At 35.4% G+C, this 23,849-nt stretch overlaps 1 protein-coding gene across 2 annotated transcripts; it reads left to right on the top strand.

Annotated features, from left to right (window-relative positions):
• Positions 1-1,923: 1,923 nt before the first annotated feature.
• LOC123564217 (nudC domain-containing protein 3-like) lies at positions 1,924-22,855 on the top strand. 2 transcript variants are annotated; one of them, XM_045357605.2, is made up of 9 exons: positions 1,961-2,078; positions 7,134-7,357; positions 7,771-7,852; positions 8,507-8,624; positions 9,727-10,000; positions 11,158-11,260; positions 12,923-13,099; positions 20,799-20,987; positions 22,147-22,855. In XM_045357605.2, exons 3-9 carry the CDS (start codon positions 7,790-7,792, stop codon positions 22,267-22,269), a joined length of 1,047 nt encoding a protein of 348 aa, XP_045213540.1. In that variant the 5' UTR covers positions 1,961-2,078; positions 7,134-7,357; positions 7,771-7,789; the 3' UTR covers positions 22,270-22,855. The 2 variants fall into 2 exon arrangements, with proteins under 2 accessions (XP_045213538.2, XP_045213540.1); XM_045357603.2 differs by lacking the exon at positions 7,134-7,357 and having other exon boundaries at positions 1,924-2,078.
• Positions 22,856-23,849: the final 994 nt, after the last annotated feature.

Below are 23,849 nucleotides of genomic sequence, written 5' to 3'. Positions count from 1 at the left end.
TGTGTATTGCAGCTCCTGATCGGTAACTTCTAAAGTTTAATATCCCCAGACCTTTTAATCTTGCCAATAATTGTTGGTCAGGTAAAATCCATTGTCTGGGTATTGATCTATATTTCATTAGTTCACTTGCACTATAGGTTTTAACCAGGCCCTTAGGATAATCCATTATGTGATAATCCATTGTGTGCACTGAGATGGTGTTCACCCAGTTATGATAAAATCCTTTGTTAAAATCCAATTGTTTTGGACACAAATACTCCAAAAATGCAATTTGTAATCCAAAAACGAATGATATATTCATAAATGTCATATATTCATGTAACTCCAAAACAAAAATGAAGTTTCTACATAGTCATTTAATCACATAAAATCCCATTTATTTAGAGAGACACAATTTAGCAGCCTTTGACATTTGGCGCTCAAGATGATGTCTGGCTTAACCTGCACATTAACCTTCAAATCAGCCCAACCAACGACTTTTGATGTATATATATATATATATAGGCATTTGCTCAGTCTACCTTTTTGGAAACCTGTCCCCGACTTTTGAAGTTTTTTTTTTATATTTTAATGACAAGAATGAATATAAAGCATGTTGGTTACATTTAGTAATACATATGTTACAGATATCAGTTGTTTATTTTATTTCTTTTGTATTACTATGACCAGGGATAAGGATTTATTGCTTTCTCTTTTCTTACTACGATTCTTAAAAAGTTAACTATTACGGGAAAACCGAAGGTTTTTCTGTCTATAGATAATGTGTACGTGTATATATGTCAAAGTAAACCTATATACTGTTCAACTTGGGAATATGTTCTATACCTTCACCGGTTTTGTTGTTGTTGTTCTCCCATAATTCTACCGGACCTGCTGCCGTGCTTGCGCAATAAATAATTTTCAGGACGACATTTGATAAAATAAAATTTCTTATGAACGATCGGGCGCCGCATTATTTAAACAAATTATTCTATCCAGTTGAAAATTCGCGGTATCAATAGAAATCGGTGTTATTCGGGTTTCTTCATGAAACGAGTTTATGGATGATTCAAGCGGCCCGCTTTTTGTTTCCAATGAATTATGATGTGAGCTACATTACTGCACTGTTTGAATAACAAAACCATTGTTTATTTATTTCTATGAATGTAGAAAAGCCAATCATTTCAAAAATGTCAATGTAAAACGAATATAGACACGCTGTCCTAACAAAATTTATTTATATACATAATTTTCACTATCAAGCTAAGAAATTAACCTTAATCATATTCAAAAAAAAGGTCCCAGACTGTTAGCAGTTAGGTAAATTAAATTGAATTTAGACCAAGAGTGTTTGTGTTATATATAAAATTCTGGCCAAGAACTTTTTACAATGAAATTGAAATAAGAATTTCACAAGTAAATGGTTGTTTGTCATTCTCACATACACGAGTTTTACCATAGCTGTATTAAAAAAAATGTGTATCAAACAAAAAATATCAGAAAGAACAATTTAATGCAGAAAAAAAAGAAAGAATCCGTATCACTATCACTAGGTTTTCCCGTCAGATAGGCAGCGCCTAATTTCATATTATATTATATTATATTTTATTACTAAATTGTATTTATTTTTAATTTATTTCAGTTAATTGTCTTATATTTTCACTATATTTTTTTATTATTTTAATCAACCTAATTATTTAAAGTTAACCATTTCCGATATAACTCCGTCAAAACTCACGATTTTAAAACCAATTTTTAAAGTCAAAGATATCATAAAAAAAAAGAAAAAATGCATATTCAGGGGAATAAAATTATCAAAAGGGTGACGAATTGACCAAAAAGGGCGACGGTTTGACCAAATTTTATCATGAGGGGGACGAAATGACCAAATCGGGGACGAGTTGACTTGTGGACGAGTTGAATTGATACCGGGAAAACAATTGACGGTCTCTAACCTGATATCGAATACATTCGGAGAGAACGGATTTCTTCCCTGAAAACATGGACGAAAAATACGACACCGCACTTCTTGGCATCTTGCAACACGAAGGAAAGATCGAAAAATTTCTTAATGTGATATTTGGGTTCCTTTATCGGAGGTAAGTATTATTGCCATTGGACAAATTATTGATTCCTCACAGAAACGGTAAAATCAGACTCTTATTTTGCTTCAATCATGATCGGATAATATTTTAATTCGGATACGAAATTTGTTCAGCAAACTCAGTGACAGTCACAATTCAGGACACACATTTTTACCTTGGTTGAAGTTAAAAAAACAATGCAGCCATATTGCAAAACAACGTTGTATGACGATGCTCCAGAGTATTAGTCCAACAAATTTGACGTGATTCCTAAGAAATATTTGAGATAATTTTTTTGCAGTGGCTACAATTACGGTACCGTAATCCTAGCCTCCGGTTCTAGGATTACGGAAGTTCTGTATTCAGTCTAGACAACCCTTTGAGGATAGACTAGGATTACGAAAGTATTTAAGAGTTATCAAATATATGTTAAGGGGACGCATACTTTGAAATTAGAAAAAAGTGGGTGGGGTATGATAAAATTTACCTGCAAAAAAGTACAAGGTTTTGGTATATGAAATGGATACTGTTTCAACTGTTATAAGTACACAAAGGATTGCTCACTAAAATAAAAATGAGAAAACTGAAACAAGAAAGTTATTGTTGAATTACATAAGACTTATTGTGTACATTCAAAGTCAACAATTAAGACTTTTTGGTGCGAAAATAATAGTGCTTCACCTTGTCCAAACATTTATCAATGTCCTACAGATTCTAATTTAAAGAAAGAATGTGAACTATGGTCACTGTCATGCTTTTCATTTTGCATATGTAAGCTAAAACACATTATTTAGTTTGTTTACAAAGTAGTGCATAAGAAAAGATACGGTGGTCAAGGAATGCCACATTCCAAAACTAAAAGAGTATATTCCCCTTAAAACATTAAACATTTATCGTTACAGAAGTCTAGTGGCTTACAATAAGGGCCTAGAAATGTTGCCATTATTGATTTTTAACTTGGTATTCATGAACTACAATGCACTTAAATATCAAAACACATTCAACAAACTTTTGAAAATGTACTGTCTTAAAAATCCCTAAAATAAGGTATGAAATTTGGTTGAGAGGTCCAATCAATGTGTATATGTGCAAAAGTAACATTCTAATCTTGTTCACAAAAGTTACTAATACACAGCAGGCATGTCAATGAGCAAAACTGGACGAATATACAGTTATCCTCACTTTAATGTCATTTATAATTTGTCCTTGAATTCTCCACCATACTTTTCATAACTCTGTTTGCACGAGTTGCACGAGAATGCTGTCATTCACGTAAAAAAATGGGGTCAAATAAGTTGTAAATGCAATATCATCTAAACGTAATTAATGGATTATGCAGTTCAAGATAAACTTTATCTCATAACGTAACGAACATGTATAATGTTGTAACAACAACTTTACTTACACTGATTTAAGTAGCAGTCGGTTTATAAGTGACTTTATTGATTCATTTTGTGTTTTGTTATTGTTGTCAAAATGTATAACGGAAGTGCCTCACAACTGAAGCGGAAACCAGTTTGATGCGCAAAGTAGTCCAAGGTAAGTAATATTTTTTGACAAATGTCCACAGAAATTAATAATTTTCTAATATTAAAGACGAATATCTGAATAGGATTCATTATTTGATAAGAAATTATAATCATCGACATGTTTTTTTAAAAATCGTACACGTGCTGACACCTAAGTTGTCTCCCGTTGTTTATTAGAGTTACCTTTTCGTCTGGCGCAGTAATACATTTGCAGTGAATCGCCGAGAAGTCGTGGGAAAATTAAAAACCATGTAAATAAACTAAAATTAACCACCTTTTCAAGATGAATTTCAAGTGATCGCCATTATGCATTTTAAACCGCCTGACCTGTGTAGCATCTTAGATATCTGTTCTAAGGTATTCATTGTGTAGAATGTCATGTTATGCCCTTGCAATGCTAATCCCACTCTGACTTTTTTGTTTACATTTTTATCAATGAGAAATATGGCGTCCATCCGGAGCTGAAATGACGTGGCGTTAAATTTTTACATGTTTAAGCAAACCTGGTGTGTTAGAAAGAAAATCTCATCCCTTCAACATTATTTGGAACACTGTTATTGTAAAAAACCTGTTTTTTCCTTATACAAAAGCTTAATATTTTGTGTTGAATGTACTTTCACAAAGACCTCTGTTTTCCTATTACATTCATAGTACCACATCCTTATCCACAAAATACTGAATATTACAGGTGTCCATCAGTATTATATCAGTTTAGGAATATGTTTTTTATTTTCCCACCATCGATTTCTTGAATATGCACCCCTTCCGCATTTCTGTATGAACTGTGAATGTAGCAATATGCGTCCCCTTAAGACATGCATAAATGATGTGGTAAACTTACTTATTTCACTTAAAACAGCGAAAATGAAATTTAAAAAAAACGTATACGGATGTTTATTTCGCCCTATTCTTTACACGCGGAAATCTAAAGAGACAGGCAAAATCAAATCATAAAATTGAAAGTATATTTTTGAAAATCCTTTTTGAGCTATTATTGAAAATATAATTCTTTGTTTGTCTGCAAATTTAAAAAAAAATGATAATAAATATATTAAGTATAAACAACTCATAAAATTTAAAGTATAGAAACTTTGACTCTCATATTTCTATAATATTTCCGCGCGCCGCCATCAATATATCGTTTAAGATTATACTAACCCAAAATGACTGATCGATAACACGAAATAATAAGAAGGCAATGAAGAAAACGCTATTTTAAGTGAAATAAATAAGTTTACAACATCATTTATGCATGTCCTAACACACATTTGATGCCTCTTAAATTCTTCTGTAATCCTAGCCTATCCTCAAAGGGTTGTCTAGGAATACGGAACTTCCGTAATCCTAGAATCGGAGGCTAGGATTACAGTACTAGGCTTTGAACTTTTGAACATAAAATGAATGGGAATTTTACTTGTTTGTTGGGATTAAATTTCATGGATTGACTCAACCACGAAATCCACAAAAATTCATCCCCCACGAATATTAATGATTTCACAGTATGTAAAAATTATCAAATAATATCCAGAATTACGAATTTTCTGGTGATTTAAACCTATGTATGTACTGTACACGATTAACAGTCAGGGGTGTAACTGTTTCAAGTTATTGCAGTTTATAACCCATCAGAGTTATTGCTTAAACTTTCATAACTTGTTTCAGTTATCATAAAATATTACAAAGCCCTCCTGTGCCAATTCCTCATTTTGATTGAGACTAATGCAATTATTTCCTGAATCCTTGACCTTTTATCTTTCCAGCTATGCAGTAAAATTTTTTACGCAAGGCTGATAAAGTTTTATGCAAAAGTTTTAAAGCTATAAAACTCTTAATATCCCTACTAATTTCACTTTAAAGGTCATTTAGTGAGAACAGCAAAAAGACATTTTTTGAATAACTTACCTGAGTTATCTATATTTTATAACTAATACAGGTTATAAAATGCTTGAAAAAGTAACTGAAATAGGTTACATAACTTAAAACAGTTACACCTCTGACTGATTAACGTTTACCATGTCTACACGCCAATATGTTCAACCGATAAAACCAATAACTTTACATGACTGTGTACTGTGATTTATCCTCTATTATTTTGGTCCTTCAAAGTTTTGACGTTTAGATTGCCCTGCCACAAATATAAAACAATCTGAACGTCGAATTGTTTTGACTATATACAGTATTGGAAGAAGAAGGAAAGAAGAAACAACAGTAGATTATTGTTAAGCTATCCAGTGAAAAACACTGAAAAAATAACTAAGCATCTCCAACAATCCATCCAGCCATCTATCCATACTGCATCACTCCTAAAATAAGACATTTCATGACAATGTGATAAATTTTGACTGTAGCTGTCCCGTCATGTCCAAACTTATTCTGCATATATCTGTTAGGAGATCCGTAAGGAATGTTTTCTGTGGACGCAGTGGTCGAGAGGGCTAAGACGTTTTTCTACGGAGCACCTGTACCTATGTTTTTAATACATATTTCCGTTTTAAACTTGATTCTCAGGCAGTACACAAAGTCTAAAGAAATTCTGTACATAGGAACATTTTTGCCTATATACATATAGGAAACTGAGATGTGTCTATAAATTAAGTCATCCCGATAAGCCAAATGAGTAAAGCTAACCTCTAAAGAGAACCATGGGCAGGGTGCATTTTGGTTGCTATTGCAGATAAAAGTGTAAACACTGAAAGACGGTTCTTCCAGCAACAGTAAGAACCTGAAGAGGGACAAGGTTGTATAAAACAGGATAAAAACAATTGCCATTAATTAGTAGCTATGCTGTATCACTGCCTTCTCATTCTTAAAAGATTTGTGATCAGGAAGTGATGCAATATTGGGGGTAACTTGTAATTCATTTTTTTTACAAGACTGATGCATGGCAGAAAAAGGTGTACTTGAAATAATCTGAATTGACATGGGCTTGATGGAGACTTAGGTGTTCATATGTCTGATTAACCTGGTTGATGCTTCTAAATATTGGGGGGGGGGGGGGGGGGGGGGGGGGGGGGCAGGTAGCTACAAGTTGATGGTATATCTTGCAGAACATGGCAAGTTTGGAAATCTGAGCTTTTATTCTCAAGAGAACGCCAGTCAAGAGCGTTTTTGCATTTTTGTGACACTAGTGTAACAGGAGTAATAATTTTTGACCCATCTAATTGTATGTGACTGGACCATTTCTAGTAATGTATGTTGACCTATGTTTGTGGTGATCATACAGTTGCGGCATGTTTTAACTGAGGTCTGACTACTATTTTGTAAGACAGTGGTTTGATATTTTCAATGTGATGTTATGATGTTACATTTGAGGAAACACTGTGTTCTGTTTGCATTTGTTTTGATTCTTGACGTATGTATTCCAGCTAAGGTCATAACTGATGCTAACTCTATTAAGGTCTTTTGCACATTGAACTGTGGCTATTGTTTGAACATGGAGCTTGTATGGAGATTCAAAGGGCTTCCTGTTGCAGATAATGAAGTATTTACCTGGATTTCTCATTTTTCTGACCTACGGATATTATTTTGTATCCTTGTGCAGTATGAGTGGGTAGTTACAGTGAGGTAGATGACAGTGTTATCTGTGAATACAACATGTAGGCTCACTTGGGTTGGAACTAAATCAGGGAGATCTTTTATATAAAGTAGGAAGAGGAGGGCCATAGGACAGTTCCCTGGGTGACTTTGCATGTGACAGCGACTTGCTTAGATGTGATATCATCAATTACTACTGACTAGGACATATGAGGAATGACTGTATCCAAGGTACAATTTGGTTAGAAGCGCCATGTTCTTGCTACTTAATAAGTAGTTTTGAATGATTGATCTTGTAGTCAGAGGTGATCGTATACCTGGGAAAATAGGGGAACTTTTGTAAAAATAAGGAAAAGCATACTCACTTGACAGGGGAATGGGGTCAAATTTCAGCTCCAAAAAATTACCCCAAAATAAACAGACTTTGTAATTAAGATTATGCATATTTGAAAAATTAAAAATTATGATGGCTTGTGGAAATGTAAATTTTGCCATGAATGATGGCAGCCTGTGTCAGTTAATCAACTTTACCATATTCCTTGCAGCAAAAATGTTGTATATTAAATAGGAACAATAATAAATGTCATCAAGTCAACTTGAAAACTGGCCAAGCTTGGAAAATATGTTTTATAATTTAATTTCAGGACAGACTTTTACAGAGTTATGAAAAGTAAAGAGGACAGACTTGGTTTCCCTCCAGGTGTTGCCCTGAAAATGCTTACAAGTGTAAGTAGCTGTGTTGCAACCCAAAAATGATCTGTTTAATATTGCACTTTTTCATTATTTTTATGTATAAATGGAGTATCATACATAATATTGAATAACGTATTGCACTTAGTAAAGACTGAGAACATATAGTTACAGTTACTGTTAAACAATTTCAGATGCAGAAAACATGGTTTTGTTTGCATTTATTGTGAAGATGTCTGTACAAAATGTATTTATATTGTACACATTTTATCTTGAAGATGGTATACTGTTTGTCTTGAAGACATTTGTATAAAATATTGTTGTATACTGTCTTGAAGATATTAAACAAAGCTTAAAGAGACTGACCTTTAGGTCAGTGTCAGATTATCTGAATTTTCAAAACAACAAAAACATTTGCTATGTATTTAAAGTTGTAAATCAGTTATATAAATTCCTGAATCCTATTACAATTACCTCATGATTGTTTCCTGAGTGACAGGCACTACTGAGAGAGTCACTACATATTTCACAGACTACACATTGTTTCTATAAATAAATACTGCAAAGAAATTACTAACAAATTAAAGTACTGTTTTAATTTAGAGGTGTGCTTTTTAAACTTTAATGTTTGCTTGATCAGTTATATGCAACAACTGAGTTGTAAGATTAATGTGATATATTTTACTGCAGGTTTTCCAGCAGTATGATGCTTTAACTCGTCGTGATGACAAACTGCGTGAAGCAAAAAGTGAAAAGCAAGGGAAAGAACTATCACAGGATACAATAGCAGGAAACAAACCTGCTCCAGGTATATAGGTCTCTACACACCAATGAAAACATGTACAGGGATACATTTCAATGTTGCAACTACATGTATTCCTAATATTTCATGCAAGTATTCAACAAATAAATTTAAAAAATATTAAGTTTGCTGTCAGAATACAGTTCAGTTGTAAAACATTTTTATGCCCCAAGTGTCGAAGCATATAATATTTGAACTGTCCATCTGTCAGTCCATCTATCTATCAATTCATCTTACTTTCTGTTACTCCTCCTACAGTTTCCTGAAATAAAATTGGTATACATCATCAGCATGAGGTGGACATGTAGATATTGTTAAGACTTTCTGGTCTGATTATTTTTGATTGAGTTCTGGCTTCTTTTACAGATTTTGATTGTTTTTGTTGGGTTGAGCGTTGCACTGACACAATTATAGGTCATATGGCGGCTTTTTGAGCTTTGATGGTGGAAGACACCAGGTGCCCCTCTTGGCATTATTTCATCACTAGCAGGCACCTGGGTAGAACCACTGACCTTCCATAAGCCAGCTGGATGGCTTTCTCACATGAAGAATTCAACACCCTAAGTGAAGCTCAACCCCACATAGGTAAGGGCAAGTGGTTTGAAGTCAGCAACCTTAACCACTCGGGCCATGGAGGCCCTTTTTTACAGATTTTTGAGATATTACAATTACATCAGAACATTGTATACTCAACTCCTCAGTCCTGCTACAATTTCTTCCAGTTATAATGAAAGAGTTATATAATCATTATCAAGTAGACATGACCGTTTTGTCTTGAGTTTTGTATCAGTTATTCCCATTTTTTCGAAATTTTAGATATTGGTATATCAAGCATTTTCGGAGTGGGATCGGGGTGGGGTTGGGGGTGGGGGCATGTTTCATACAAAGTTTGCATCATTTTGGTTGTTACCATCATTTTCAGTATTTACAGTTATATTACAATAACACGGTACAGCAAAGAGTAATACTGTCTATTAATAATGGTATCTTTAACCTTTTGTTCATTTAAGCAAATGTTGAACTTGCATGCATTCTGTTAAAAGACTTTCTTTTATTTGAATAGTTAGTTTAACATCATAAATGTTTCATCACTTCTTTGTTTTAAAAGTTAAACAACAGAGAACAGCTACAGAAAGTATACAACAATCTAGTACAGATAACATGATGGCAGAATCAGTGACAGAACAGTTACAACAAGATTCTGCTACAGCACATGGTGATAGTGCTGTGAAACAAGACAGTGACAAGAGCGCTAAAAGTGAATCTCAACATTCTATAGACACTGAGGATAAAATAGTTCATAACAAAAGTGATGCAATAAAGGTGGAGTCTAAAGACACAAAAACAAAATCTGAAGAAGATGATGATCCTGAATTAACAAGGTAATTATTTTTGTGGCAGTTAGTGATCATTGGGCTTTAATTGCTGATTTAATGAACTGCCATTTTGAGGTTTAAATAACAGTATTTACCATTTAAAACTAATTAGGGAGTTAACAGAGCTGACTGGCATTTATGTTTAACAAACTTGTTTAGAAGCAAGGGCTAAAGGTCATGGACCTTCTCAGGTGAGCGACTTGTCTACTAAGCAAGTTTTGGTTAAGATTGTGTGTAAGCTGGTATCTTTGTACCCTTTATGGGAGTTGATTGATACTTAACATACTTGTGCACTGTGATGATCTGGCGTGTAGTATTCTGGTTCTAGAACTGTTTTGCTTTTTCTTGAAGTTATACCACATTTTGATTTTTTATTCATTAATTAGTTTGTTTAGTGACAAGCATTTGAATATTCAAGTGTTGCTGCCCTCCAACAAGTCTTGTTGTTGCACCCATACTTCCCAAAAGAGGCATTTAGATTTGGTTGTGTCCATCTGTGTGACAAAATTTGTAGTTTTTGTATCTGAAGAAGTATTTTGACTTGGAGTCATGGAACTTTATAGTTATGTTATTCAGCATAATTTATGATGTTATGGACAATGCATTTTGTTTGAGATTTCATCCAACACTTATACACTTCTTGCCCTTAAATTAGTATTTTCAAGTTTGTGTCACATGCTGCTCAGATATGACATAGAGATATAACCTTGCAAGAATGTTAATCAGCTTTTTGGGGCTTTGGTTTTGCTTTCACACAGGAAGATAGAGTTATAGCCATTTGAATTTGTATGTGCAAACTCATCACAGCTGCTGAAAAATATATAATATAAATCTTTGCAAAAGTGTTAATCAGCAAGTGAAGTTGTGCTCTTGGGTTTTAAGTTCAAGGTCACTGTTACTAAAATAGACAGTGTTATTTTAGACAGAAAATGTGTCTGCTTAGTAGGTGGCTTAAGATAGCTTACAGATAAAAGCAAGGTTGGTATTGCATATATAGAGCAAGAAGAGTAAACAGAATTTTGCTTTTTATTCAACTATATCAAAATTATTGTATGGCTGAGTGGTCTCTGTCATTGTTTGGGAACACCTGTGTGACAGTGTCCTTTGAGTACACACCTATTTCATTATATGGAATTTCTGTATAAATTGTCTATACTTTGCAGACAGCAGCAGAAGTTTCAGGAAAATCCAGAGAGTTACAACGGTGCTGTTAGAGAAAATTACAGTTGGGCACAGTCCATAACAGACCTAGATCTCAGAGTTAAAGTAAGCTGGGAACTTCTAATTCTGTTTTAGCTTACCTGTAATGTTTGACACAATCCAGTGAAGACTTATACTTACAAATCTTTTGATGTAATACTTGATACTTTGCAGATATCTTTTATGTACTCATAGCCGAGTGGTTATGGTTGCTAACTAATCACTTGCCCCTCACAGATGTAGGTTTGAATTCTTCATATAAGGAAGTCATCCAACTGGCTTACAGATCAGTGGTTCTATCAAGGTGGTTACTCGTGCCTTGAGGGGCCCCTGGGGTCTTTTCAAGTTGCCATATATCCTAAAATGTGTCGTGTGACTCTAAACCCAACAAAATACACATTTGAGCCGCGCCATGAGAAAACCAACATAATGGCTTTGTGACAAGCATGGAACCAGACCAGCCTGCGCATCCGCGCAGTCTGGTCAGGATCCATGCTGTTCGCTTTCAAAGCCTATTGCAATTAGAGAAACCTTTAGCAAACAGCATGGATCCTGATGCGCAGGCTGGTCTGGATCCATGCTGGTTGCAAAGCCACTATGTTGGTTTTCTCATGGCGTGGCTCATTTGTGGTCGGATAAGACATGACAGTAGTCCATTCAGGTACAACTTACATGAAAGACCAAAACTGCCATTGATTCAGTTTGTTTCAACCCAACAGTCAGTTACCTCTGATCTTGATTATATCTTGTTTGTCCTTCAGGCTAGGGTCAGACTTTTTGCTATGGTATTTGATTAAAATTAATGATACATTTTAAAAATATGTTAACAGTTTTGAAGATGCATATCTAATTGCATTTGAAGATACTCAGAAATTATTTAATGACATTGGCGTATAGTTTTCGTGATTTTGGGTAAAATGGCTATTTCTGACTGAAGTAAATTAACGGATTTGAAACAGATAAAATAAATAGTAATTTTCTTTGTCATTGGTATTAAATTTCATGGATTCAGACAAAGAGGAGACCAATGAAAAATAGCTTTCCATGAATAGTAATGGTTTCTCAGTATGATACGAGTTTATTACAGAGTAAAAGTAATCTTTGAACATTTATTATTTACTATTCTAATATGCTTTTCCTGTTAAAACACACTTACAATTAAATGACGTCACATTAACGTGCGATGGCGTTAATGTCTTTGTTGCGACCAAGAAAGAGCTTCTGTTTTAGATAAAGGGCATATTAGAATCGAAATAATGTAGAGAAAAATCATGTTTTACTTAAATTAATACACTCAAAATTTGTTATACGTCTGTTCAATAATCACTCGGGCTACGTCCTAGTGAAATTATTCCGCAGACGTATAACCCCTTTACATGTGTTAATAATGTTAAAACATGGTTTTTCTATACATTTTCTTAAATAGAGTATGTTTAGTTGGAAACAATCAGTAGCTGTTCTTAATAATCTGTTATGTTAAAACTGGATTCGTTACTGACTTTGATAGTCTGTGTCAAAAGTTCATACCGTAATTCTTTACTGATTAAGATTTCACTTTATTTTTTCTATCAGCTTTAATTGTAGAACAAATTCTTACACCAGTGGCTGCTAGCTTGATTGGTGTCTGTTGAAAATTATTTCTGAATTAGACATGAAAAAAAATCACTTTCAGAACAGTCACTGACAAAATGATCTAATATCAGCTGAAATGATCTTATGAATTTACAGGTACCATCATATATACGTAAAGGTCGAGATGTGAAAGTAGATATTAGTAAGAAGCATGTGAAAGTGGCCCACAAAGATGAAAGTGGTCAGTATAAAGTTGTGATTGATGGGGACCTTACCTGGGAGGTGCATAAAGATGAAAGTATGTGGACTCTGAATCCAGGTGAAAATGTTCATGTAAGTTCTATTGCTTATTGTTTTTGAGTCTCAAGGGCTGAACAGTTTCTCGTTTCTTGTGCTCAGACTCTTATATAAAAGATGTAAATGAGGAAGCCAAACAGCTGATCAGAGGAAGGGGTTCCTGTCCTTACCACACATCTTTGGTTTTACCCCGACAGCTCGGGAAGGTATTTTGAATTGTAATTATATAAACTCAGTGAAATAAACAAACCATACTGTCCTTGTGGTTCTTTGAATTAAGACATCATGTGTTAGGATTTATTAGTCCACTACCAGTGGAACACCAGAGTGGACTAGGAATGCCCTGTCTGTCCATCCATTTGTCTTCAAATCTGGATCCTGCAATTACTCAAAAGTATTCAAGTTAGGTTCATAAAACTTGGAATGTGAATAGAGGGCAATATATAGATTATGCATATACATGACATATGCTTGTAGTTCATAGGTCAAGGTCACTATTGAAGGTTAAGTAAAAAATGTTTCCACTTCATAACTTTTATATGCATTGATGGATTATCTTAGTGCTACACACAAACATTCCCCATGATGAGAAAATGTGTCAACACATTATCTATGCTTGTCAGTTTAAAGGTCAAGATCACTGTTTAAGGCCAAGTAAAAAATTGTTTCCACTCTATAACTTTTATATGAATTGAAGGATTTTCTTACCACTACAAGCAGATGTTCCTCATGACCAGACAATATGTCGCATACATGACCATGCTTGGTGGTCAAAGGTCAAGGTCACTATTGAAATTAAAGTATAAATAGTTTTTGTTCTTTACCTTCTAAATGCCTTGAAGCATTTTTATATTCACTCACATACATGTTCCCCATAACTAGATGATGTGTTACTTGTGTTGCTTGCATGACCCATGCCTATCAATGAGAGGTCAAACGTCAAGTTTAAAGGTTTCTGCTCTCTAACTTTTAATTGCATTGAAGGATTTTTTTATTACTACAAAGAAATGTTCCCTATGATTAGACTGTGTTGCGCACATGACCCATGGTGTTGGTCAAAGGTCAAGATCACTATTGAAGGTCAAGTAAAACTGTTTCCGCTTCATAACTTTTATGTGCATTGATGGATTGCCTTAGAACTGCACATACATGTTCCCCATTGTGGGACAATGTGTTGTGTACATGATCTATGCTTGTAAGTCAAGGTCACTATTGAAATTTAAGTAAAAACAGTTTTTGTTTCTTAGCTTCTAAATGCCTTGAAGCATTTTTAGCTCAACTATTCGAAGAATAGTCTAGCTATTCTGCTCACCCTGGCGTTGGCGTCATACCTTGGTTAAAGTTTTGCATGCAAGTACATACAGCTATCATTTAAAGGCATATAGCTTTGAAACTTTCTTTTTCTTTTTCAAGGTCAATTACCAACCTCACTGGGTCAAATTCCATAACTCTGACATGTATTTTGAGCAAATTATGCCCCCTTTTGGACATAGAAAATCCTGGTTAAAGTTTTACATGCAAGTTACTTTCTCCTAAACTAATGCAGATATTGAATTAAAACTTCCCATGTGTCTTCGGGGTTATAAATCTAGTTGATAGCACCAAGTCCCATAACTCTGACCATTTTGGCCAAACTATGCCCCCTTTTGGACTTAGAAAATCCTGGTTAAAGTTTTGCATGCAAATACATACAGCTATTACTAAAAGGCATATAGATTTGAAACTTACTATGTCTCCCCCAGGAGACATATTGTTTTTGCCCGTCCGTCCGTACGTCACTTTTCATTTCCGAGCAATAACTGGAGAACCATTTTACCTAGAACCTTCAAACTTTGTAGGGTTTTAGGATTGCTGGAGTAGACGACCCCTATTGTTTTTTGGGTCACTCTGTCAAAGGTCAAGGTCACAGGGGCCTGAACATTAAAAACCATTTCCGATCAATAACTAGAGAACCACTTGACCCAGAATGTTGAAACTTCATAGGATGATTGGTCATGAAGAGTAGATGACCCCTATTGATTTTGGGGTCACTCCGTCAAAGGTCAAGGTCACAGGGGCCTGAACATTGAAAACCATTTCCGATCACTAACTGGAGAACCACTTGACCCAGAATGTTGAAACTTCATAGGATGATTGGTCATGAAGAGTAGATGACCCCTATTGATTTTGGGGTCACTCTGTCAAAGGTCAAGGTCACAGGGGCCTTAACATTGAAAACCATTTCCGATCAAAAACTGGAGAACCACTTGACCCAGAATGTTGAAACTTTATAGGATGATTGATCATGAAGAGTAGATGACCTGTATTGATTTTGGGGTCATTCCATCAAAGGTCAAGGTCACAGGGGCCTTAACATGGAAAACCATTTCCGATCACTAACTGGAGAACCACTTCACCCAGAATGTTGAAACTTCATAGGATGATTGTACATGCAAAGTAGATGACCCCTATCGATTTTGGGGTCACTCCATTAAAGGTCAAGGTCACAGGGGCCTGAACATTGAAAACCATTTCCGGTCAGTAACTTGAGAACCACTTGACCCAGAATGTTGAAACTTAATAGGATGATTGGTTATGCAGAGTAGATGACCCCTAACGATTTTGGGGTCACTCTGTGAAAGGTCAAGGCCACAGGGGCCTGAACATTGAAAACCATTTCCGGTCAGTAACTTGAGAACCACTTGACCCAGAATGATGAAACTTCATAGGATGATTGGTCATGCAGAGTAGATGACCCCTAACGATTTTGGGGTCAGTCAATTAAAGGTCAAGGCCACAGGGGCCTGAACATGGAAAACCATTTCCAATCAATAACTTGAGAACCTCTCGACCCAGAATGTTGAAACTTCATAGGATGATTGTTCATACAGAGTTAATGACCCCTATTGTTTTTGGGGTCACTCTATTAAAGGTCAAGGTCACAGGGGCCTGAACATTGATAACCAGTTCCGATCAATAACTTGAGAACCACGTGACCCAGAATGTTGAAACTTCATAGGATGATTGAACATGCAGAGTAGATGACCCCTATTGATTTTGGAGTCAGTCAATTAAAGGTCAAGGTCACAGTGGCCTGTTCATGTAAAATCATTTTTTGGAAATAACTTGAGAACCACTTGACCTACAATGTTGAAACTTAATAGGATGATTGGACATGCAGAGTAGATGACCCCTATTTATTTTGAGGTCACTTGATCAAAGGTCAAGGTCACAGGAGCCTGAACAGTGGCTTGAGAACCACTAGGCCAAGAGTGTTGAAATTTAGCTGGATGACTGGACATGCCAAGTAGATGATCCCTATTGCAGCCAACCATCAGTGTCTCTTTGACTTTCGCTCCTGACCCCTATTGACTTCTTGCCTATAGGACTTTGCATTTGGGGAGACATGCGCTTTTTTACAAAAGCATTTTCTAGTTTTTTTTCTTTTTCTAGATCAATTGCCAACCTCACTGGGTCATGTCCCATAACTCTGACATGTATTTTGGGCAAATTATGCCCCCTTTTGGATTTAGAAAGTCCTGGTTAACATTTTACATGCAAGTTACTATCTCCAAAACTAATGCAGATATTGAATTGAAACTTCACATGTGTCTTTGGGATTATCAAACTAGTTGATAGCACCAAGTCCCATAACTCTGACCTTCATTTTGGCCAAATTATGCCTCCTTTTGTACTTAAAAATGTCCTGGTTAAAGTTTTGCGTGCAAGTACATACAGCTATTACTAAAAGGCATATAGATTTGAAACTTATTTTTTCTTTTTTTAGATCAATTACCAACCTCACTGGGTCAAGTCCCATAACTCTGACATGTATTTTGGGCAAATTATGCCCCCTTTTTGACTTAGAAAATCCTGGTTAAAGTTTTACATGCAAGTTACCATCTCCAAAACTAATGCAGATATGTTATAAAGCTAGTTGATAGCATCAAGTCCCATAACTCTGACCTGCATTTTGGCCAAATTATGCCCCCTTTGGACTTAGAAAACTTCTGGTTAAAGTTTAGCAATGCAGTACTGGATTGAAACTCTTTAGATATTTTAATATTTTGGGTAATATTTTCCTGCTTCTGGGACAATATTTTGAATAGTCGAGCATTGGCTGTTATACGGACAGCTCTTGTTAGTTCCCTACCAATGGAACACCGGAGGGGACTTCAGGAATGTCCTCTGTACATCTGTTGTTTCATCCATCCACCTGCAATTACTCAAACAGTATCTGTTGCCAACAACCACAAGGGACGAACACTAACAAAGTTAGTGTTCCACTGGTAAGGGACTTCTGTATTGCCACTGCAGTACTCGGTCACTTGTTTGGTAGGCTACATATTTGATCAGGTTTTATGTTATAGGCTGCATCTTTTTATCAGGATTTATTTAGCCAGCAACATGATTTATGTGGTAGCCTACATGTTTTATCAGGATTTATGTGGTAGCCTACTTGTTTTATCAGGATTTATGTGGTATACTACATTTTTTGTCAGGATTCATGTGATACTTTACATGTTTTATAAGCCTACATGTTTTATCAGGATTTATCGTCATTTTTTATCAGCAGAAAATGTGCAGAAAGTATAAGATCCTGATTTAGTGAAAATATCTGCTTAATAGCACTTTTTAACCAGGTTTTCAACGAAAACCTGAGTTATTAGATTGGGGTAGATGTCGGTCGGGCGGGCGGGCTGCGGCGGTGGCGGTGGCGGCGGCGGCGTCAAACTGGTGTTTCCGGTCAATAACTTTTGTTTCGGTAAAGATATTTGAATAAAACTTGGTATGTATGTAGCTTATATCAAGACAAAGGCTGGGATTGATTTTGGGGTTTCTGGGGTCAAGGTCAAGGTCACTGTTACTTAAAATAGAAAAAGGGTTTCCGGTCAATAACTTTTGTTTCGGTAAAGATATTTGAATAAAACTTGGTACGTATGTAGCTTATATCAAGACAAAGGCTGGGATTGATTTTGGGGTTTCTGGGGTCAAGGTCAAGGTCACTGTTACTTAAAATAGAAAAAGGGTTTCCGGTCAATAACTTTTGTTTCGGTAAAGATATTTGAATAAAACTTGGTATGTATGTAGCTTATATCAAGACAAAGGCTGGGATTGATTTTGGGGTTTCTGGGGTCAAGGTCAAGGTCACTGTTACTTAAAATAGAAAAAGGGTTTCCGGTCAATAACTTTTGTTTCGGGTTTCCGGTCAATAACTTTTGTTTCGGTAAAGATATTTGAATAAAACTTGGTATGTATGTAGCTTATATCAAGACAAAGGCTGGGATTGATTTTGGGGTTTCTGGGGTCAAGGTCAAAGTCACTGTTACTTAAAATAGAAAAAGGGTTTCCGGTCAATAACTTAACTTAGGAATGAGCTATCATGATGAAACTTGGTGTATAGAAAACTTACATAAAGTTGTAGCTTGGGATTGATTTTGGGGTTTCTGGGATCAAGGTCAAGGTCATTGTTACTAAAAATAGGGTTAGGGTTAGCATATCTTCTTCATGCATAGAGGGATTTTGATGAAAGTTGGCACAATTGTTCACCATCATGAGACGAAGTGTCTTGCGCAGTTCCATTCTTTAGAATTACTTCCCTTTGTTGTTACTATAAATAGCTTATATTGTAACTTTTTCATTACTAGACGTAGGGAAAAATCGAGACCACTTTTCTGTAGTACAACATGCATGTTACATCCAATTTTGAGGTGTATTTTGACCAATCTCTACCTGGTAAGGATTTCTGTGTGGACTTACAATTTTTTTTTTTTGTATTTTTTTTTTTTTTGTATTTTTTTTTTTTTTTTAGCTCACCTGTCACAAAGTGACAAGGTGAGCTTTTGTGATCATGCGGTGTCCGTCGTCCGTCCGTCCGTCCGTGCGTCCGTCCGTCCGTAAACTTTTGCTTGTGACCACTCTAGAGGTCACATTTTTCATGGGATCTTTATGAAAGTTGGTCAGAATGTTCATCTTGATGATATCTAGGTCAAGTTCGAAACTGGGTCATGTGCCATCAAAAACTAGGTCAGTAGGTCTAAAAATAGAAAAACCTTGTGACCTCTCTAGAGGCCATATATTTCACAAGATCTTCATGAAAATTGGTCAGAATGTTCACCTTGATGATATCTAGGTCAAGTTTGAAACTGGGTCACGTGCAGTCAAAAACTAGGTCAGTAGGTCTAAAAATAGAAAAATCTTGTGACCTCTCTAGAGGCCATATATTTCACAAGATCTTCATGAAAATTGATCAGAACGTTCACCTTGATGATATCTAGGTCAAGTTCGAAACTGGGTCATGTGCCTTCAAAAACTAGGTCAGTAGGTCAAATAATAGAAAAACCTTGTGACCTCTCTAAAGGCCGTATTTTTCATGGGATCTGTATGAAAGTTGGTCTGAATGTTCATCTTGATGATATCTAGTTCAGATTCGAAACTGGGTCACGTGCGATCAAAAACTAGGTCATTAGGTCTAAAAATAGAAAAACCTTGTGACCTCTCTAGAGGCCATATATTTCATGAGACCTTCATGAAAATTGGTCAGAATGTTCATCTTGATGATATCTAGGTCAAGTTTGAAAGTGGGTCACGTGCCATCAAAAACTAGGTCAGTAGGTCAAATAATAGAAAAACCTTGTGACCTCTCTAGAGGCCATATTTTTCATGGGAACTGTATGAAAATTGGTCTGAATGTTAATCTTGATGATATCTAGGTCAAGTTCGAAAGTGGGTCACGTGCCATCAAAAAGTAGGTCAGTAGGTCAAATAATGAAAAAATGTTGTGACCTCTCTAGAGGCCATATTTTTCATGGGATCTGTATGAAAATTGGTCTGAATGTTTATCTTGATGATATCTAGGTCAAGTTTGAAACTGGGTCAACTGCGATCAAAAACTAGGTCAGTAGGTCTTGAAATAGAAAAACCTTGTGACCTCTCTAGAGGCCATACCCTTGAATGGATCTGCATGAAAATTGTTCAGAATGTTCACCTTGATGATATCTAGGTCAGGTTTGAAACTGGGTCACGAGCCTTAAAAAACTAGGTCAATAGGTCAAATAATAGAAAAACCTTGTGACCTCTCTAGAGACCATATTTTTCAATGGATCTTCATGAAAATTGGTCAGAATTTTTATCTTGATAATATCTAGGTCAAGTTCAAAACTGGGTCACATGAGCTCAAAAACTAGGTCACTATGTCAAATAATAGAAAAAAGGGAGTCATACTCAAAACTGGGTCATGTGGGAAGAGGTGAGCGATTCAGGACCATCATGGTCCTCTTGTTTTTTTTAAGATTAACTTCCCTTAGTTGTTACTATAAATAACTTAAATTGTAACTTTTTTATAATTGACCGTAGGGAAAAACCAAGACCACTTTTCTGTGGTACAACATAGTTGTTACTTTCTAATTTTAGGTGTATTTTAAGGTATCTCTACCTGGTAAGGGGTTTTTTTGTGGACTTAGAAAAACAAAAGAATTACAATGATTACTAAACAACCACAAAATTAAAATTACATCTGCAAATACAGGTGCTAGAGTAAAGAAATTTGCTGTGACGGGCGTATATTGTGACATTCTGGCACTCTTGTTTATTCTTATGAAAAGTGTTGAAAACCTGGTTTCGTGGCATTGACGCGTTTCTTGTTGATAAAAAGATGTATGTATATGTAAAAAATCATTCATTTGCTTCTATTAAAAATATTTCTCCTTGAAATACTCTGTAATGTTCTGTTATGCCAGCCCCATTTTCTCCTCAGATAAATTTTGAGAAGAAAGAAGAGAGATGGTGGGAAGCAGTGTTGACAGATGAGCCAAAGATAAATGTACGCAAGATAGATGCTAGTCGACCAATGACTGACCTTGATGATGAAGCACAAGCTAAGATAGAGGAAATGATGTACAATGATAGACAGAAAAAAATGGGCTTACCAACAGCAAAAGAACAGGTTTGTTGTAAATTTATTATCAAGGATATTTGATTGTTTGGGTATTATCTTTCATCTAGTGAACATTGTAATTATGCAGTTTTAAAAGGCCAGCATGCTCTATTGAAAGATTCAGTCTTCCATGTTAGGTAAATTTGTTATTCTATGTACATGTATTATTTATAGTTCTAACTAAAATTTAACCATATAACCTGCATCACCTGCAACATCTTCATGTCACAGCTTTTGTTGGAAAACTAAATTAAATCAAGCCTGTCCTAAGATTTTAATCACATTTGAATATGAAGGACAGTTACTTGTTATGTCCTTGTAAACAGTCATGTTCATCTAAATATTTCATTGCTTGTGATCTTGCATAAGAGTCACCATTTCACTGAAAACATCAAGTTTATCAGTATGTAATGATCTATTGTTGTGTTTCAAGACACCACTGAATTTAAGGTATACTTACATCCTAAAATATAGTCCAGTAATAAACATCCAATTTCAAACATGGTATTCAACAAAGTTTTCCAGTTTGAATATACAACAATTCTGGTTAGAATTTAGTTATAAAAACAAAGGAAGATTTATTTTGATTTTCCTTTGTTGAAGGTTATGTAATTTTTGGGGGATATATTGTTTTGCTCAACGTCAGTCTGTCAGTAGACCATTTGATTTCCAGTCACTATAAGAGACTGCTTGTTCAAACTTTATAGTAAGATTGCCTGTAGTCAAATGCTAAAGCCTATTGTTTTGGGAGTCAGTAAGTCAAAGGTCAGGGTCATAAAGACCCCTGAGACTAAAAGTGGTTTCTGCCTAATAAGTTATGAACCCTTTGGCCGAATGCCTTCTAACTTCATAGGATGATTGCCTGTTTTTGGGGTCAGTATTTCAGAAGTCAGTGTCATAGTATCTCCAAACTGAAAATGGGATGGGGCATCATGGGGGATGTATATATTTCACAAACAGCTTGTTTCAAATAGAAACTGTAGTATGCTTTCATTAGAAAGCTCTTGATAGCATTTTATGCTTGATACAACAGTGTCCTTCATAATAATGGTCCTAAATAGGAGAGGTGTTTTGAAGAGAGGAGGCTTCATTTGGAAATACAATTTTGCCTTTTCACAAATGTAAGAGACTTGTACATGTAGCAATTGTGAGTTTATGTTCATTTCAGAAGATGCAGGACATGCTAAAGAATGCCTGGGATGCTGAAGGTTCTCCATTTAAAGGCCAGCCATTTGATCCTTCAAAGTTTTCCATGGACTCTAGTGGTGTGGTCAATATGAAACCAAGCTGAATGAACATTTTATGGAAGTGGTGTATAAAATCATTCACTGCTGAGATGTCATTTGTTTAGATTGATTCTGGGAATGGTGTATAAAATCATTCACTGCTGAGATGTCATTTGTTTAGATTGATTCTGTTACAACATTAATTTTTCATCAGATATGTTGGAGTTCTGATCAGTTTGAGCAATAATGCAATTCTTGGAAAGTTAATTTACAATCTAGGTAAATTACAGCAATTTCCAGCAACAACAGTTGAATGTTATCTCCCACTGTAGCACTAGGCAACAAAAGAGAGTTAATGTATACTTAAATGCTTATGCAATTAAGAATATAAAAACAGGTAATACTTAGACTGGAAATGGTGCTGGATATAAACAGCAGTTTTCTACTCCAGATAATCTCTTTTTACTGCCAAGTTTGATATTACTGAACCTTACTATAGAAATGTCAATTACGCAGTTATTTTTACCAGCATGAATTAGTTGTATTGGAGGAATGTGAGCCCATATAGGCTGTTATTAGGTTCCTATCACAGCCAGCCAGATATCTAAGTATATGCATTGCTATTTTCTTAAGAATAAATGTTGAAAGTTTTGTTTTTTGCTTACAATTTTTTCTGTTTGAACAGGTTTAAAAAAATTAGATTACCAAAACAGGAAAATGTCTGTGGAGTAATTAGAATAGTAATTCCAGCACAGTCAACATTCTCTGTAAAAACATATAGGAAAGCAACCTGTATATTATTCTACAATAAAACATACTTGGCAGTTACATTTTACTCCCTACGACCACAGCCTCTGTGAAATTCCCGAGGGAACTTGCCAAGTTACGATTTAGCAGTGATGTCGTAGAAAATATGACATCATAACAATGTGATGTCATACACAAATTAAGGTCATAATACTGGGTCAAATAACAAAACTTCATGCAAATTTTAGCACAACTATTCGAAGTATAAGTAGAGCTATTGGACTCACTCGTGCGTTTTTGTATGTAAGCTGGAATCTCACAGGCCTGTATCTAAAAGGATTTCACTCTCTGTTCTGGAGGATTTGTCTCATTCTGTACCTCTTGTCAGACTGCTCTGTGTCTGTACTAATAGAGGATGAATTTGGCACCCCGCACTAAGTAAAGTGCCTTTGAACGTGTTTATCGTGAAAAGGGGGCAATATAAATGTGGTATAATATAATATTTATCTCAGTAAGCACTTGTTGGAATGGATTGAAACTTCACTTACTTACTCACTGATAAACTGACTTACATTGCATAGGTTCCATAACTATTTTGCTTTTTAACAAAATTATGCCCCACTTTCGAATTGTATTGAAGCTGGTGTCTCAGTACCCACTAATGGTAATGAATTGAAACTTCACAGACTTGTTCACTGTGATGATCTGACTTGCATGGCGAAGGGTTCATAATTCATACTTAACAAACTTATGCCCCTTTTTTGATTAGGCAATTTTTATGCTCCCGAAGGTGGGCATATTAAAATCGCACTGTCCCTCTGTGCGTCTGTCTGTGTGTCCAGTAAATTCTTGTCCAGGCTGTAACTCTTTCATCCATAAAGGGATTTTGAAATAACTT

Source organism: Mercenaria mercenaria, chromosome 2 (assembly GCF_021730395.1).
Source record: "Mercenaria mercenaria strain notata chromosome 2, MADL_Memer_1, whole genome shotgun sequence".
NCBI classification, from domain to species: Eukaryota; Metazoa; Mollusca; class Bivalvia; order Venerida; family Veneridae; genus Mercenaria; species Mercenaria mercenaria.
This window is presented reverse-complemented; position numbering and strand designations above follow the sequence as displayed.

Bases quoted from the DNA above. Each gene is read 5' to 3' on its own strand.
- LOC123564217 (XM_045357603.2), top strand. From the start codon at position 1,981: ATGGACGAAAAATACGACACCGCACTTCTTGGCATCTTGCAACACGAA. The intron at 7,853-8,506 runs GTAAGTAGCTGT...ATTTTACTGCAG, and splicing joins CCCTGAAAATGCTTACAAGT to GTTTTCCAGCAGTATGATGC. The intron at 13,100-20,798 runs GTAAGTTCTATT...TTTTCTCCTCAG, and splicing joins ATCCAGGTGAAAATGTTCAT to ATAAATTTTGAGAAGAAAGA.